Source organism: Entelurus aequoreus, linkage group LG03 (genome assembly GCF_033978785.1).
Source record: "Entelurus aequoreus isolate RoL-2023_Sb linkage group LG03, RoL_Eaeq_v1.1, whole genome shotgun sequence".
NCBI lineage: Eukaryota > Metazoa > Chordata > Actinopteri > Syngnathiformes > Syngnathidae > Entelurus > Entelurus aequoreus.
In genome coordinates this window covers 81,986,230-82,007,101 of record NC_084733.1, presented here as the reverse complement: position 1 = coordinate 82,007,101, position 20,872 = coordinate 81,986,230, and the positions used below count along the sequence as shown (strand labels likewise).

The following is a 20,872-nucleotide window of genomic DNA, read 5'->3' as shown; positions in this document are numbered from 1 at the left end:
TGATAACAACTATAGCAACGGCCCCGAAGCATAAGAGTTGTGTGATAATATATACATCATTATTCTAACAATCAGCCCATTTTTGTTGGGATAAATGTTGTCTGTTGATCAAATGTGGATGGAGGATACTTTGTTTTTATTTGTCACTTCCCTGCCACCCTGTCAGGGGGTTAAAGGTCAAACGTCAGTCAGTGTTTAGGATGTTGTCGCCGTGGTGCTCGTCCAAACAATCTTCATCTTCTTCATCATCATCCGGCTGATAAGATGATGAAGATGACAATCTCAAAAGGGGGGGGGCTAGTTATTTATACTGGGGGTGTCAGTGTGTGTGTGTGTGTGTGTGTATCTTCTTCGCTATTGGTTTCAAAGCTAATCCGCTTCCATAAAGAGGAGCTGCAGCGTTCCTGTTTGCTGTTAAAGCTCGAACACGCTCACCGACATCGCCACGCTCGCCCGACACGACCACATCAACAGGTCAGTACTTCATCTTTTTAATATTTTTTTTAATCTACTACTCATACTGGATATCATGTCTACTGATCATATTTGATATTATACTGGCTTCCTATTTGTTCATCGCGACATCTTTTAACCAGCTGGGGTTTTTTTTTTCCCCCTATGACATCGTCATGCAAGTCTGGTTGTCATGGCGACGTGCAGCAGCAGGACCAGCGAGCCCGGTCGGAAACGTGAAAAGTTTTTTTTAGCGCGCCGGCGAAGTTTTGAGGGTGAAAAGTTGCGTCCAAGATGGCTTCTAAATGGCAGATGCCAGAGACGATCCCCGCGACAGATGTCCCTCAGCATCATGTCCTCACGTTCCTAAAATACACCCGGACCCTCCCCCCCCACCTCTCACTCACCCATGACAGCCGTTTGTTCCCCAGCCAGCGTCTTTTCTCTCCTCTTCCCCTTCATCGCCGTCGTGTTGGCGACAGCTGCGCCCCCCCAAAATAGACGCAGGCGTCCGTCCAGCCAATAACTTCAAATGTTAGCCCAAAAAATAACCTTCAAAATGTCTGAAGTTATTTCATTTGAAAAGTTAAGCCTACACAGAAAAATGTCAAACAATTAGCTGTTAAATTGCTAATATTTAGCACAAAGGCTAAATGTAGTTTAAGGTCACAATTAGCTGTTTCAAAATCACTTTATTTTTTTATAAACTAAATGTCTTTTAATTATGTTGTACATTTGATAAAGCTACGACGGGAAAAGTGTAGAACAAGAGCTCCTTGCCAGCTGCTAATATTAGGCACGCAGGCTAGCGATGTTAGCTCGCAGTTTTAAAGCCTACAATTATCTCTTTGTGTTAAAATGAAGGCTTTAATGTCCTTTAGACTTAGACTTAGACCTCCTTTTTATTGTCATTCAAATTTGAACTTTACAGCACAGATAAGAACGAAATTTCGTTACATAAGCTCATGATAGTGTAGGATAAAAAAGCAATAAGGTGCATATATAAATAAATATATATAAATAATATATAAATATATATATATAAAATAAATAAATAAATAGATTACTGTACAGATAAATATATTGCACTTTTTCACATGTGTCCACGTTTATGGATGTATGTTATATTGTCTTCTTTATTCCAGCGAGTTTAATCCATTTTGGGGGGAGTTGAGGGGATAATTTAATTATGATGCGTTCAAGAGTCTTACGGCCTAAGGGAAGAAGCTGTTACAGAACCTGGAGGTTCTGCTTTAAAGTTGTTTTATTACAAAAGTTGCTGTGTTTTTATAAAGGTAACACAAAAAAGTGTAAACAATTAACTTTTTGCTAGCTGCTAATATTAAGCACACAGGCTCGAGATGTTAGCTAGCAGTTTTAAGGTCACACGTAGGAAGGCTGTTTTTATAAACCAAATGCTTTTTGTAAATTATTTTTATTTGAATAGTAGCCGTGTCCATTTTATAAAGCTAACGCAAGAAAAAAGTAGTTGCTAATATTTAGCACACAGGCTAGTAATTTTAAGGTCACAATTAGCTTCTTTTTGTAAAAATTAAGGCTGTTTGTTAATATTACGAATACTTTGTTATTATTTACACATACTTTGTTTTTAATACACACACTTTGTTATTATTACAAATACTTTGTTTTTAAAAACTAAATGCCTTTTTAAGGTGTTTTACTTGGAAAGTAGCCGTGTCCGTTTTTATACATGAGCTTCTCGCTAGCTGCTAATATTAAGCATGCAGGCTAGCGACGTTAGCTAGTAGTTTTAAGGTCACTCGCAGCTCTTCTTGTCAAAATAAACGCTTGTTTCATTAATTAAACGTCTTTTAAGCTATTTAGTTTGAAAAGTAGCCGTGTCCATTTCATAAAGCTAACACAAAAAAAGTGTAGAGAATTAGCTTCTTGCTAGCTGGTAATACTAAGCACACAAGCTGGTAATGTTTGCTAGTAGTTTTAAGGTTATAATTAGCTCTTTGTGTTTATGAACTGAATGTAGTTTTAAGCTATTTTATTTGAAAAGTAGCCGTGTTCGTTTTATAAAGCTAACACAACCTTTTTGCTAGTTGCTAATATTTAGCACACAGGCTAGCGATGTTAGTTTGCAGTTTAAAGTGAAACATCTGATAGGTCGTCTTGATCTTTTTCTATCTTCTAAAAATACTGGCCATGAAATCTATCGTCTCACAAAGTGGTCTTGGCGTCCTGATATAACCCAACACCCTGCAATAAGTCGCTGTGAGGCTTTACATTTGACTTATTCACTTGAGGAGCTAAAAGTAGCGTTCCAAATGGAGACACGTCTTCGATGGCTACGCTATGCTACAAGCTAAGCGCTAACATTTCATGTTAGAACATGACATCTGATATGAACTTTAAGCAGACTTAGCGTGTTTTAGCACTCTCACGTACAAATGTTCTTTTCTTGTCTGTTTCTTCACAGATAACGTCCACATCAAGCAGCCATCATGGCCACTGAGTGAGTTGTTGTTACCAAATACTTTATTATTGTTACAAATATGTTGTTATTATTTTCAAATACTTTATAGTTATTAGAAAAATGTTATTATTTCAAATACTTTATTATTGATACAAACACTTTATTATTGTTACAAATACTTTATTATTGTTACAAATATTTTCTTGTTATTACAAATACTTTATTTTTGTTACAAATACTTTATTATTGTTACAAATATTTTGTTGTTATTACAAATACTTTATTATTGTTACAACCATTTTGTTGTCATTACAAATACTTTGTTATTATTACAAATACTTTATTATTGTTACAAATATGTTATTATTTCAAATACTTTATTATTGTTACAAATATGTTGTTGTTATTACAAATACTTTATTATTAAATACTTTTTTTTTTACAAATATTCTGTTACACATACTTTGTTAGTATCACAAATAAGTTGTTTTTATTACAAATACTTTATTATTGTTAGAAATATTTTGTTATTACTAATACTTTATTATTTACAAATACTTTGTCATTAATACAAATACTTTGTTATTAATACAAATACTTTGTTATTATTACAAATACTTTATTATTATTAAAATACTTTATTATTTACAAAAGATTTGTTATTATTACAAATACATTATTATTTACAAATACTTTATTACTACAAATATTTTGTTACTATTACAAATACTTTACTATAAACAAATACTTTGTTAATAATACCTTTTTTTTAATTGTTACAAATACTTTGTTATTATTACAAATACTTTATTATTTACCAATACTTTATTAATACAAATACTTTATTGACAAATATTGTATTATTTAGAAATACTTTATTATTTATAAATACTTTATTATAACAAATATTTGTTATTATTACAAATACTTTGTTATAAACAAATACTTTGTTAATAATACAATTTTTTTTTAATTGTTACAAATACTTTGTTATAATTAAAAATACTTTATTATTTACCAAAACTTTATTAATACAAATACCTTATTATTTACAAATATTGTATTATTTACAAATACTTTATTATTTATAAATACTTTATTATAACAAATATTTGTTATTATTACAAATACTGTTAGTAATATAAATACTTAGTTATTATTTATAATTACTTTATTATAACAAATATTTGTTATTATTACAAATACTTTGTTATTAATACAAATATTTTATTATTACAAATACTTTATTAGGACAAATACTTTGTTTTTAAAATAAATACTTTTTCATTAAGACAAATATTTTGTTTTTAATGCTAATACTTTTTTATTATAACAAATTATTAGTTTTTAATACAAATACTTTATTATTACAAATAATTCGTTAATATTACAAATACTTAATTATATACAAATACTTTGTTTTTATAAACTAAATGTATTTTTAAGGTATTTTATTTGGAAAGTAGCCGTGTCCGTTTTTATAAAGCTAACACAGAAAAGTGTAGAACATGAGCTTCTCACTAGCTGCTAATATTAAGCCTGCAGGCTAGCAACGTTAGCTAGTATTTTAAGGTCACACATAGCTCTTTTTGTCAAAATAATGGCTTGTTTTGTCAACTAAATGTCTTTTAAGCTATTTAGTTTGAAAAGTAGCCGTGTCCATTTCACAGAGCTAACACAAAAAAGTGTAGAGAATTAGCTTCTTGCTAGCTGCTAATATTAAGCACACTTGTTTCCTAGTAGTTTTAAGGTTACAATTAGCTCTTTGTGTTTATGAACTAATTGTAGTTTTAAGTAATTTTATTTGAAAAGCAGCCGTGTTCGTTTTATAAAGCTAACACAGAAAAGCGTAGAAAATAAGCTTCTTGCTAGTTGCTAATATTTAGCACACAGGCTAGCGATGTTAGTTTGCAGTTTAAAGTGAAACATCTGATAGGTCGTCTTGATCTTTTTCTATCTTCTAAAAATACTGGCCATGAAATCTATCGGCTCACAAAGTGGTCTTGGCGTCCTGATATAACCCAACACCCTGCAATAAGTCGCTGTGAGGCTTTACATTTGACTTATTCATTTAGAAATACTTTATTATAACAAATATTTGTTATTATTGCAAATACTTTGTTATTGAGACAAATACTTAGTTTTTTAATGCTAATACTTTATTATTACAAATGATTAGTTTCTAATACAAATACTTTGTTATTGTTACAAAAAATGTTTGTTATTGCAAATACTTTGATTTTGATACAATTACTTTATTATTACAAATACTTTGTTATTTAAAAATACTTTATTATTACAAATACTTTTTATTACAAATAATTTGGTAATATTACACATACTTTATTTTTTACAAATACTTTCTTATTTACATGTACTTTGTTTTTAATATAAGTATTTTGTTGTTATTACAAATACTTTGTTTTTATAAACTAAATGTCTTTTTAAGGTATTTTATTTGGAAAGTAGCCATGTCCGTTTTATAAAGCTAACACAGAAAATGTGTTTTTAATTCGAATACTTTATTATTACAAATACTTGGTTAATACAAATACTTGGTTAATACAAATACTTTGTTATTATTATAAATACTTTATTATTACTAATATTTTGTTATTAAAATAAATACTTAATTATTACAAAAACTTTGTTTATAATACAAATACTTCATTACAAATACTTTGTTATTACAAATATTTTGTTATTAACAAAAATACTTAATTATTACCAATACTTAGTTTTTAAATCAGATACTTTATTACAAATACTTTATTATTACAAATACTTTATTACAAATATTTTGTTATTAAAACAATTACTTAATTATTACAAATACGTAGTTTTTAATACAAATACTTTATTACAAATACTTTGTTATGACAAATATTTAGTTATTATTACAAATACTTATTTATTACAAATACTCAGTTTTTAATCCAAATATTTTATTACAAGTACTTTATTTTTGCAAATACTTTATTACAAATATTTTGTTATTAATACAAATACTTAATTATTAAAAGCACTTAGTTTTTAATACAAATCCTTTATTATAACAAATACTTTATTAAAAATATTGTGTTATTAATATAAATACTTAACATTACATTTACTTGGTTTTTAATACAAATACTTTATTACAAATACTTTTGTTATGATTACAAATATTTTATTATTACAATTACTTTGTTATTACAAATACTTTGTTATTAATACAAACACATAATTATTACAAATACTTAGTTTTTAATACAAATACTTTGTTATTATTACTAATACTTTATTACAAATACTTTGTCATTAATACCAATACTTAATTATTACAAATACTTTTATTATTACAAATACTTAATTATTACAAATGCTTGGTTTTTAATACAAATACTTTATTACAAATACTTTTGTTATGATTACAAATACTTTATTATTACAATTACTTTGTTATTACAAATACTTCGTTATTAAGACAAACACATAATTATTACAAATACTTAGTTTTTAATACAAATACTTTGTTATTATTACTAATACTTTATTACAAATACTTTGTCATTAATACCAATACTTAATTATTACAAATACTTTTGTTATTATTACAAATACTTAATTATTACAAATGCTTGGTTTTTAATACAAATACTTGTGTTTAGGAAGCGACTGTCGGCCAGACGCAAGCACCAACTGAAGGTAAGCGTGACCAAGCTGACCACCAAAAGGGACAGAATTAAATAAATAAATGTATCTTTCAATAATTACTTCATTAACTCATTCAAAAATATAATACAATAAACGTGTCAAATGTAAATTAATATTTTTTTATTTAAGTGTTTTAATAAATAATTTATGTGAATAACATAAATACAGTCTATTATACAGCATTATTCACATGTGAATAACATAAATACAGTCTATTATACAGCATTATTCACATGTGAATAACATAAATACAGTCTATTATACAGCATTATTCACATGTGAATAACATAAATACAGTCTATTATACAGCATTATTCACATGTGAATAACCTAAATACAGTCTATTATACAGCATTATTCACATATGAATAACATAAATACAGTCTATTATACAGCATTATTCACACGTGAATAACATAAATACAGTCTATTATACAGCATTATTCACATGTGAATAACATAAATACAGTCCATTATACAGCATTATTCACATGTGAATAACATAAATACAGTCTATTATACAGCATTATTCACATGTGAATAACATAAATACAGTCTATTATACAGCATTATTCACATGTGAATAACCTAAATACAGTCTATTATACAGCATTATTCAGATGTGAATAACATAAATACAGTCTATTATACAGCATTATTCAGATGTGAATAACAAATACAGTCTATTATACAGCATTATTCACATGTGATTAACATGAATACAGTCTATTATACAGCATTATTCACATGTAAAAAACATGAATACAGTCTATTATACAGCATTATTCACATGTGAATTATATAAATACCGTCTAATATACAGCATTATTCACATGTGAATAACATAAATACAGTCTATTATACAGCATTATTCACATGTGAATAACATAAATACAGTCTATTATACAGCATTAATCACATGTGAATAACATAAATACAGTCTATTATACTGCATTATTCACATGTGAATAATATAAATACAGTCAATTATCAGTATTTACATGTGAATAACATAAATACAGTCAATTATCAGTCTATTTACATGTGAATAACATAAATACCGTCTATTATCAGTCTATTTACATGTGAATAATATAAATACAGTCATCAGTCTTTTTACATGTGAATAATATAAATACAGTCTATTGTCAGTCTATTTACATGTGAATAATATAAATACAGTCTATTATCAGTCTATTTACATGTGAATAACATAAATAAAGTCTATTATCAGTCTATTTACATGTGAATAACATAAATACAGTCTACTATCAGTCTATTTACATGTGAATAACATAAATACAGTCTATTATCAGTCTATTTACATGTGAATAATATAAATACAGTCTATTATCAGTCTATTTACATGTGAATAATATAAATACAGTCATCAGTCTTTTTACATGTGAATAACATAAATACAGTCTATTGTCAGTCTATTTACATGTGAATAATATAAATACAGTCTATCAATCTATTTACATGTGAATAATATAGATACAGTCTATTATCAGTCTATTTACATGTGAATAACATAAATAAAGTCTATTATCAGTCTATTTACATGTGAATAACATAAATACAGTCTACTATCAGTCTATTTACATGTGAATAACATAAATAAAGTCTATCAGTCTATTTACATGTGAATAACATAAATACAGTCTATTATCAGTCTATTTACATGTGAATAATGTAAATACAGTCTATTATCAGTCTATTTACATGTGAATAATATAAATACATTCGTCAGTCTATTTACATGTGAATAACATAAATACAGTCTATTGTCAGTCTATTTACATGTGAATAATATAAATACAGTCTATCAATCTATTTACATGTGAATAATATAAATACAGTCTATTATCAGTCTATTTACATGTGAATAACATAAATAAAGTCTATTATCAGTCTATTTACATGTGAATAACATAAATACAGTCTACTATCAGTCTATTTACATGTGAATAACATAAATACAGTCTATTGTCAGTCTATTTACATGTGAATAATATAAATACAGTCTATTATCAGTCTATTTACATGTGAATAATATAAATACAGTCTATTATCAGTCTATTTACATGTGAATAATATAAATACAGTCATCAGTCTTTTTACATGTGAATAACATAAATACAGTCTATTGTCAGTCTATTTACATGTGAATAATATAAATACAGTCTATTATCAGTCTATTTACATGTGATTAATATAAATACAGTCTATCAATCTATTTACATGTGAATAATATAAATACAGTCTATCAATCTATTTACATGTGAATAACATAAATACAGTCTATTATCAGTCTATTTACATGTGAATAACATAAATAAAGTCTATTATCAGTCTATTTACATGTGAATAACATAAATACAGTCTATTGTCAGTCTATTTACATGTGAATAACATAAATAAAGTCTATTATCAGTCTATTTACATGTGAATAACATAAATACAGTATTATCAGTCTATTTACATGTGAATAACATAAATACAGTCTATTATCAGTCTATTTACATGTGAATAATATAAATACAGTCTATTATCAGTCTATTTACATGTGAATAATATAAATACAGTCATCAGTCTTTTTACATGTGAATAACATAAATACAGTCTATTGTCAGTCTATTTACATGTGAATAATATAAATACAGTCTATTATCAGTCTATTTACATGTGAATAACATAAATACAGTCTATTATCAGTCTATTTACATGTGGATAACAAATACAGTCTATTATCAGTCTATTTACATGTGAATAATATAAATACAGTCTATTATCAGTCTATTTACATGTGAATAATATAAATACAGTCATCAGTCTTTTTACATGTGAATAACATAAATACAGTCTATTGTCAGTCTATTTACATGTGAATAATATAAATACAGTCTATTATCAGTCTATTTACATGTGAATAATATAAATACAGTCTATTATCAGTCTATTTACATGTGAATAACATAAATACAGTCTATTGTCAGTCTATTTACATGTGAATAATATAAATACAGTCTATCAATCTATTTACATGTGAATAAAATAAATACAGTCTATTGCCAGTCTATTTACATGTGAATAATATAAATACAGTCTATTATCAGTCTATTTACATGTGAATAACATAAATACAGTCTATTATCAGTCTATTTACATGTGAATAATATAAATACAGTCTATTATCAGTCTATTTACATGTGAATAATATAAATACAGTCTATTATCAGTCTATTTACATGTGAATAATATAAATACAGTCATCAGTCTTTTTACATGTGAATAACATAAATACAGTCTATTGTCAGTCTATTTACATGTGAATAACATAAATAAAGTCTATTATCAGTCTATTTACATGTGAATAATATAAATACAGTCTATCAATCTATTTACATGTGAATAATATAAATACAGTCTATTATCAGTCTATTTACATGTGAATAACATAAATAAAGTCTATTATCAGTCTATTTACATGTGAATAACATAAATACAGTCTATTATCAGTCTATTTACATGTGAATAACATAAATACAGTCTATTATCAGTCTATTTACATGTGAATAACATAAATACAGTCTATTATCAGTCTATTTACATGTGAATAACATAAATACAGTCTACTATCAGTCTATTTACATGTAAATAACATAAACACAGTCTATTATCAGTCTATTTACATGTGGATAACATAAATACAGTCTATTATCAGTCTATTTACATGTGGATTACATAAATACAGTCTATTTACATGTGAATAACATAAATACAGTCTATTATCAGTCTATTTACATGTGGATAACATAAATACAGTCTATTATCAGTCTATTTACATGTGGATAACATAAATACAGTCTATTTACATGTGAATAACATAAATACAGTCTATTATCAGTCTATTTACATGTGAATAACATAAATACAGTCTATTATCAGTCTATTTACATGTGAATAACATAAATACAGTCTATTATCAGTCTATTTACATGTGAATAACATAAATACAGTCTATTATCAGTCTATTTACATGTGAATAACATAAATACAGTCTATTATCAGTCTATTTACATGTGAATAACATAAATACAGTCTATTATCAGTCTATTTACATGTGAATAACATAAATACAGTCTACTATCAGTCTATTTACATGTGAATAACATGAATACAGTCTATTATCAGTCTATTTACATGTGAATAACATAAATACAGTCTATTGTCAGTCTATTTACATGTGGATAACATAAATACAGTCTATTATCAGTCTATTTACATGTGAATATCAATCAATCAATCAATCAATGTTTATTTATATAGCCCTAAATCACATAAATACAGTCTATTATCAGTCTATTTACATGTGGATAACATAAATACAGTCTATTATCAGTCTATTTACATGTGAATAACATAAATACAGTCTATTATCAGTCTATTTACATGTGGATAACATAAATACAGTCTATTATCAGTCTATTTACATGTGAATAACATAAATACAGTCTATTATCAGTCTATTTACATGTGAATAACAAATACAGTCTATTATCAGTCTATTTACATGTGAATAACATAAATACAGTCTATTATCAGTCTATTTACATGTGAATAACATAAATACAGTCTATTATCAGTCTATTTACATGTGGATAACATAAATACAGTCTATTATCAGTCTATTTACATGTGAATAACATAAATACAGTCTATTATCAGTCTATTTACATGTGAATAACATAAATACAGTCTATTATCAGTCTATTTACATGTGAATAACATAAATACAGTCTATTATCAGTCTATTTACATGTGAATAACATAAATACAGTCTATTATCAGTCTATTTACATGTGAATAACATAAATACAGTCTATTATCAGTCTATTTACATGTGAATAACATAAATACAGTCTATTATCAGTCTATTTACATGTGAATAACATAAATACAGTCTATTATCAGTCTATTTACATGTGGATAACATAAATACAGTCTATTATCAGTCTATTTACATGTGGATAACATAAATACAGTCTATCAGTCTATTTACATGTGAATAACATAAATACAGTCTATTATCAGTCTATTTACATGTGGATAACATAAATACAGTCTATTATCAGTCTATTACATGTGAATAACATAAATACAGTCTATTATCAGTCTATTTACATGTGAATAACATAAATACAGTCTATTATCAGTCTATTTACATGTGAATAACATAAATAAAGTCTATTATCAGTCTATTTACATGTGAATAACATAAATACAGTCTACTATCAGTCTATTTACATGTGAATAACATAAATACAGTCTATTATCAGTCTATTTACATGTGAATAACATAAATACAGTCTATTATCAGTCTATTTACATGTGGATAACATAAATACAGTCTATTATCAGTCTATTTACATGTGGATAACATAAATACAGTCTATCAGTCTATTTACATGTGAATAACATAAATACAGTCTATTATCAGTCTATTTACATGTGGATAACATAAATACAGTCTATTATCAGTCTATTTACATGTGAATAACATAAATACAGTCTATTATCAGTCTATTTACATGTGAATAACATAAATACAGTCTATTATCAGTCTATTTACATGTGAATAACATAAATAAAGTCTATTATCAGTCTATTTACATGTGAATAACATAAATACAGTCTACTATCAGTCTATTTACATGTGAATAACATAAATACAGTCTATTATCAGTCTATTTACATGTGAATAACATAAATACAGTCTATTGTCAGTCTATTTACATGTGAATAACATAAATACAGTCTATTATCAGTCTATTTACATGTGAATAACATAAATACGTACTTTATTTTTGCAAATACTTTATTACAAATATTTTGTTATTGATACAAATACTTAATTATTAAAAGCACTTAGTTTTTAATACAAATACTTTATTATAACAAATACTTTATTTAAAATATTGTGAATAACATAAATGCAGTCCATTATACAGCATTATTCACATGTGAATAACATAAATACAGTCTATTATACAGCATTATTCACATGTGAATAACCTAAATACAGTCTATTATACAGCATTATTCACATGTGAATAACATAAATACAGTCTATTATACAGCATTATTCACATGTGAATAACATGAATACAGTCATTATACAGCATTATTCACATGTGAATTATATAAATACCGTCTATTATACAGCATTATTCACATGTGAATAACATAAATACAGTCTATTATACAGCATTAATCACATGTGAATAACATAAATACAGTCTATTATACTGCATTATTCACATGTGAATAATATAAATACAGTCAATTATCAGTCTATTTACATGTGAATAACATAAATACAGTCTATTATCAGTCTATTTACATGTGAATAATATAAATACAGTCATCAGTCTTTTTACATGTGAATAACATAAATACAGTCTATTATCAGTCTATTTACATGTGAATAACATAAATACAGTCTATTATCAGTCTATTTACATGTGAATAACATAAATACGTACTTTATTTTTGCAAATACTTTATTACAAATATTTTGTTATTGATACAAATACTTAATTATTAAAAGCACTTAGTTTTTAATACAAATACTTTATTATAACAAATACTTTATTAAAAATATTGTGAATAACATAAATGCAGTCCATTATACAGCATTATTCACATGTGAATAACATAAATACAGTCTATTATACAGCATTATTCACATGTGAATAATATAAATACAGTCTATTATAAGTCTATTTACAAGTGAATAACATAAATACAGTCTATTATCAGTCTATTTACATGTGAATAACATAAATACAGTCTATTATCAGTCTATTTACATGTGAATTATATAAATACAGTCTATTATCAGTCTATTTACATGTGAATAACATAAATACAGTCTATTATCAGTCTATTTACATGTGAATAACATAAATACAGTCTATTATCAGTCTATTTACATGTGAATAACATAAATACAGTCTATTATCAGTCTATTTACATGTGAATAACATAAATACAGTCTATTATCAGTCTATTTACATGTGAATAACATAAATACAGTCTATTATCAGTCTATTTACATGCACACGTAGGAACAGTTAGCATACTTTCCAATATGTGACTGACCTGTTGGCGTTCTTCCCTCAGAGTTGCATGCTGGTGGTCGCCAACAACCTGCTGGAGGCCGAGGCCACGGAGAAGGTCGGCGAGCGGGAGAGGTTCCTGTCGGACAAGTGTCCTACTTTGGATCTGCCACACAGCGGCAACGAGCTGAGGGTGAGAACACGCCACGGTTAAGAAAAGAACACGCCACGGTTAAGAAAGTTCCGCCGGCCTCACCGTGACGTCCCCTCAGGAGCTGTGCCAGAAGCTCCACGAGCAGCTGGACATGAGCGAGGAGGAGCGCTACAGTCTGGAGTTCAAGCTCAACATGGTGGTGAGCGAGGTGCGGGACCTCAACATCAAGATCGTGGACATGAGGGGCAAGTTCAAGCGCCCTCGCCTGAAGAAGGTGCGCATGTCTGCGGACGCCATGTTGAAGGCTCTGCTGGGCTCCAAGCACACGGTCAACATGGACCTGAGGGCCAACCTCAAGCAGGTCAAGAAGGAGGTCAAAGAGGAGGTGAGAACCGAAGGGAACCCGGATCAGAACCAGGTGGACTACTGACGCGCGTCTTTGTGTTTGCAGGACAAGCAGCTGCGCGACGTGGGCGACTGGCGTAAGAACATCGAGGACAAGTCGGACAGGAAGAAGATGTTCGACAGTTAAATACCTCCTCAGGTGTCCAAGCACAAGAGTTTTAGCACTTCCAACCTAGCCAAGGAATCTTCTAGAAGGTTCCGATGGAGCACAGTAAGTCCAAGAATAGTCTCTAGCTTCTTAGCGACCGTGCTAAAGTGCTAAAACTCTTCTGCTTGAGACACGGTACTTTTTGTCTCCACGCTAATGTACATTTGTGTCCAACCTGTGCATTCATGACGAATAAACGCAACTGACATGCTCTTTGTTCTTGTTTCTCATTTGTCATCCTCACTTCTCCATGTGGACTAACTCTCCTGGTAGCATCGTGCTAACACACATGCTCAAAGCTTTGACAGAAAGAACCGCATTGTGCCCATTAATACAGCAATGATCATTTAGCTTGAACATTTAGCTCTGGAATGGATGCTAACAGATTAGTATGCAACTTGTTTTATTTTGTTTAATTTAAAAAAAAAAAAATTTATTTTTATTTTTTATTATTATTTTATTTTTTTATAACTGTTATTATGTTAACATTAACATGTTAGCATGGTAACAGTAGCATGTTAGCATGCAATTTTTTTTATCCATTATTGTCGCCGTACACCTCAGATTCATATAACTCGGTATTGTTAGCATGCTAATGTTTTTAGCAAATTTGACCGCGGTATACCTTAGAGTCATAACTTGGTGCTGGACTTATGCTAACTGGTATTATGCTAACATTAACATGTTAGCATGGTAACATTAGCATGTTAACATACAATTTTTTTGTATCCATTATTACAACTGTACACCTCAGTCATGTAACTTGCTACTTCACATATGCTAACATTAGCATGTTAGCATGATGACATTAACATGCTAATTGTTTTAGCCAATGTTGCCGCCGTACACCTCAGATTCATATAACTTGGTACTTCATACATGCTAACATTAGCATGTTAGCATGGTAACAGCATGTTAGCATGCAAAAAAATTGTAATCCATTATTGCTGCCGTACACCTCAGTCATATAACTTGGTACTTCACATATGCTAACATTAGCATGTTAGCATGATGACATTAACATGCTAATCGTTTTAGCCAATGTTGCCGCCGTACTCAGATTCATATAACTCGGTATTGTTAACATGCTAATGTTTTTAGCAAATTTGACCGCGGTATACTGGTGCTTGACATATGCTAACTGGTATTATGCTAACATTAACATGTTAGCATGGTAACATTAGCATGTTAGCATACAATTTTTTTGTATCCATTATTACCGCTGTACACCTCAGTCATGTAACTTGCTACTTCACATATGCTAACATTAGCATGTTAGCATGATGACATTAACATGCTAATTGTTTTAGCCAATGTTGCCGCCGTACACCTCAGATTCATATAACTTGGTACTTCATACATGCTAACATTAGCATGTTAGCATGCTAAAATGTTGGCATGGTAACATTAGCATGTTAGCATGCAAAAAAATGTTAATCCATTATTGCTGCCGTACACCTCAGTCATATAACTTGGTACTTCACATATGCTAACATTAGCATGTTAGCATGATGACATTAACATGCTAATCGTTTTAGCCAATGTTGCCGCTGTACTCCTCAGATTCATATAACTTGGTACTTCATATATGCTAACATTAGCATGTTAGCATGCTAACATGTTGGCATGGTAACATTAGCATGTTAGCATGCAAAAACATTTTAATCCATTATTGCTGCCGTACACCTCAGTCATATAACTTGGTACTTCACATATGCTAACATTAGCATGTTAGCATGATGACATTAACATGTTAATCGTTTTAGCCAATGTTGCCGCCGTACTCAGATTCATATAACTCGGTATTGTTAGCATGCTAATGTTTTTAGCAAATTTGACCGCGGTATACTGGTGCTTGACATATGCTAACTGGTATTATGCTAACATTAACATGCTAGCATGGTAACATTAGCATGTTAGCATACAATTTTTTTGTATCCATTATTACCGCTGTACACCTCAGTCATGTAACTTGCTACTTTACATATGCTAACAATAGCATGTTAGCATGATGACATTAACATGCTAATTGTTTTAGCCAATGTTGCCGCCGTACACCTCAGATTCATATAACTTGGTACTTCATACATGCTAACATTAGCATGTTAGCATGCTAACATGTTGGCATGGTAACATTAGCATGTTAGCATGCAAAAAAAATGTAATCCATTATTGCTGCCGTACACCTCAGTCATATAACTTGGTACTTCACATATGCTAACATTAGCATGTTAGCATGATGACATTAACATGCTAAGTGTTTAAGCCAATGTTGCCGCCGTATTCCTCAGATTCATATAACTCGGTATTGTTAGCATGCTAATGTTTTTAGCAAATTTGTCCGCGGTATACTGGTGCTTGACATATGCTAACTGGTATTATGCTAACATTAACATGTTGGCATGGTAACATTAGCATATTAGCATGCAATTTTTTTCTATCCATCATTGCCGCCGTACACCTCAGTCATACAACTTGGTACTTCACATATGCTAACGTTAGCATGATGACATTAACATGCTAATCGTTTTAGCCAATGTTGTCGCCGTACACCTCAGATTCATATAACTCGGTATAGTTAGCATGCTAATGTTTTTAGCAAATTTGACCGCGGTATACCTTAGAGTCATAACTTGGTGCTGGACATATGCTAACTGGTATTATGCTAACATTAACATGTTAGCATGGTAACATTAGCATGTTAGCATACAATTTTTTTGTATCCATTATTACCGCTGTACACCTCAGTCATGTAACTTGCTACTTCACATATGCTAACATTAGCATGTTAGCATGATGACATTAACATGCTAATTGTTTTAGCCAATGTTGCCGCCGTACACCTCAGATTCATATAACTTGGTACTTCATATATGCTAACATTAGCATGTTAGCATGCTAACATGTTGGCATGGTAACATTAGCATGTTAGCATGCAAACAAATGTTAATCCATTATTGCTGCCGTACACCTCAGTCATATAACTTGGTACTTCACATATGCTAACATTAGCATGATGACATTAACATGCTAATCGTTTTAGCCAATGTTGCCGCCGTACTCCTCAGATTCATATAACTCGGTATTGTTAGCATGCTAATGTTTTTAGCAAATTTGACCGCGGTATACTGGTGCTTGACATATGCTAACTGGTATTATGCTAACATTAACATGTTAGCATGGTAACATTAGCATGTTAGCATACAATTTTTTTGTATCCATTATTACCGCTGTACACCTCAGTCATGTAACTTGCTACTTCACATACGCTAACATTAGCATGTTAGCATGATGACATTAACATGCTAATTGTTTTAGCCAATGTTGCCGCCGTACACCTCAGATTCATATAACTTGGTACTTCATATATGCTAACATTAGCATGTTAGCGTGCTAACATGTTGGCATGGTAACATTAGCATGTTAGCATGCAAAAAAATGTTAATCCATTATTGCTGCCGTACACCTCAGTCATATAACTTGGTACTTCACATATGCTAACATTAGCATGATGACATTAACATGCTAATCGTTTTAGCCAATGTTGCCGCCGTACTCCTCAGATTCATATAACTCGGTATTGTTAGCATGCTAATGTTTTTAGCAAATTTGACCGCGGTATACTGGTGCTTGACATATGCTAACTGGTATTATGCTAACATTAACATGTTGGCATGGTAACATTAGCATGTTAGCATGCAATTTTTTTCTATCCATTATTGCCGCCGTACACATCAGTCATATAACTTGGTACTTCACATATGCTAACGTTAGCATGATGACATTAACATGCTAATCGTTTTAGCCAATGTTGTCACCGTACACCTCAGATTCATATAACTCTGTATTGTTAGCATGCTAATGTTTTTAGCAAATTTGACCGCGGTATACCTTAGAGTCATAACTTGGTGCTTGACATATGCTAACTGGTATTATGCTAACATTAATATATTAGCATGTTAGCATGCAAATTTTTTTTTGCTGTTATGCTGCTGTACACCTCAGTCATATAACTTGCTACTTCACATATGCTAACATTAGCTTGTTAGCATGATAACATTAACATGGTAACTTTTTTTTAGCCAATGTTGTACATCCCAGAGTCATAAAACATGATACTTGACATATGCAAACTGTTGGTATGCTACCATTAATGTGTTAGCATGCTATTTTTTAGCCACCTCACCTCAGAGTCATATATTTTGGTATTAGATATATGCAAACTGTTAGCATGCTAACATTAACATGTTTGCATGCTAACATTAGCATGCTCACTTTTTTAGCCAAGCCAACTGAGATTCCTATAACTTGGTACTTGACATAACTGCTAACATGCTTACATTAGCAAATTAGCATGATAACATTAGCATGCAAACTTTTTTAGCCAAATTTTCCGCTGTACACATTAGAATCAAATACCTTGGTACTTGACAAGGGCTAACAATTAGCTTGTTAACATTAGCACGATAATATTAGCATGCTAACTTTTTTTTAGCTCATTTTGCCGCTTTACACCTTAGGTTTATACCTTTGTTACTTGGCACATGCTAACTGTTTGTATGCTAACAATAAAATGATAGCATGCATACTTTTTTTTAGCCAAAAGTGTCGCCGTACTCCTTAGATTCATATAACTTGGTACTTGACATATTGTAACTGACGATAAATTGGATAAAAAGGCTAACATGCTAACTTTTTAATTTGAGCATGTTAGCCTTTTTATCCAATTTATCGTTGTACACCTCAGATGCATTTAACTTTGTACTAGACATATTCTGTTTGTATGCCAACATTTAAATGTTAGCATGCTAACTTTTTTTTAGCTAATTTTGCTGCCGTACACCTCAGATTCATATAACTTGGTACTTGACACATGCCAACTGTATGCTAACATAAAAATGTTAGCATGCTAACTTTTTTTGCCACATTTACTGCTGGTCACCTAAGATTTATATAACTTGGTACTTAACATATGCTAACTGTATGCTAATATTAAAATTTATCATGCTAACTTTTTAGCCACATTTACTGCAGTAAATCTCATTTTTTATTTAACTTGGTGCGTGACATACGCTAATTCTATGCTAACGTAAACATTTTAGCTTGCAAACTTTTTTAGCCATATTTGCTGCCGTAAACCCCAGATTAATATAACTTGGTGCTTGACATATGCTAACATTAAAATTTTAGCATGCTAACTTTATTAGCCACATTTACTGCCGGTCACCTCAGATTTATATAACTTGGTGCTTGACATATGCTAACTGTATGCTAACATAGAAATTTTAGCATGCTAACTTTTTTAGCCACATTTGCTGCCGGTCACCTCAGATTTATATAACTTGGTGCTTGACATATGCTAACTGTATGCTAACATAAACATTTTAGCATGCTAACTTTTTTAGCCACATTTGCTGCCGGTCACCTCAGATTTATATAACTTGGTGCTTGACATACGCTAACTGTATGCTAACATTAACAATTTAGCCTGCTAACTTTTTTTTTTGCCACATTTACTGCCGTAAACCTCAGATTTATATAACTTGGTGCTTGACATATGCTAACTGTATGCTAACATTAAAATGTTAGCATACTAACTTTTTTAACATTAAAATGTTAGCATGCTAATTTTTTTTAGCCACATTTACTGCCGGTCATCTCATATTTATATAACTTGGTGCTTGACATACGCTAACTGTATGCTAACATTAAAATGTTATCATGCTAACTTTTTTAGCCACATTTACTTCTAGTCACCTCAGATTTATATAACTTGGTGCTTGACATACGCTAACTCTATGCTAACATTAAAATGTTAGCATGTTAACTTTTTTTTTAGCCACATTTACTTCTTGTCACCTCAGATTTATATAACTTGGTGCTTGACATACGCTAACTCTATGCTAACATTAAAATGTTAGCATGCTAACTTTTTTTTTAGCCACATTTACTTCTTGTCACCTCAGATTTATATAATTTGGTACTTGACATATGCTAACGGTATGCTAACATTAAAAATGTTATCATGCTAACTTTTTAGCCACATTTACTGCCGGTCACCTTAGATTTATATAACTTGGTACTTGACACATGCTAACCATGCTAACGTTTTTAGCCACATTTACTGCCGGTCACCTCAGATTTATATAACTTGGTGCTTGACATATGCTAACTGTATGCTAACATTAACAATTTAGCATGCTAACTTTTTAAGCCACATTTGCTGCCGTAAACCTCAGATTTATATAATTTGGTGCTTGACAAATGCTGTTTGCTATCCTTAAAATTTATCATGCTAACTTTTTTAGCCACATTTACTGCCATAAACCTCAGATTTATATAACATGGTACTTGACATATACTAACGGTATGCTAACATTAAAATTTATCATGCTAACTTTTTTAGCTACATTTACTGCCGGTCACCTCAGATTGATATAACTTGGTCC

At 29.9% G+C, this 20,872-nt stretch overlaps 1 protein-coding gene across 1 annotated transcript; it reads left to right on the top strand.

The window, feature by feature from the left end:
• Positions 1 to 389: 389 nt before the first annotated feature.
• On the top strand, positions 390 to 14,634 carry LOC133646961 (troponin I, fast skeletal muscle-like). The gene is made up of 6 exons (XM_062042937.1): positions 390 to 474; positions 2,900 to 2,935; positions 6,547 to 6,583; positions 13,781 to 13,909; positions 13,989 to 14,255; positions 14,322 to 14,634. The coding sequence occupies exons 2-6, from the start codon at positions 2,925 to 2,927 to the stop codon at positions 14,400 to 14,402; spliced, it is 525 nt and encodes a 174-aa protein (XP_061898921.1). The 5' UTR covers positions 390 to 474; positions 2,900 to 2,924; the 3' UTR covers positions 14,403 to 14,634.
• Positions 14,635 to 20,872: the final 6,238 nt, after the last annotated feature.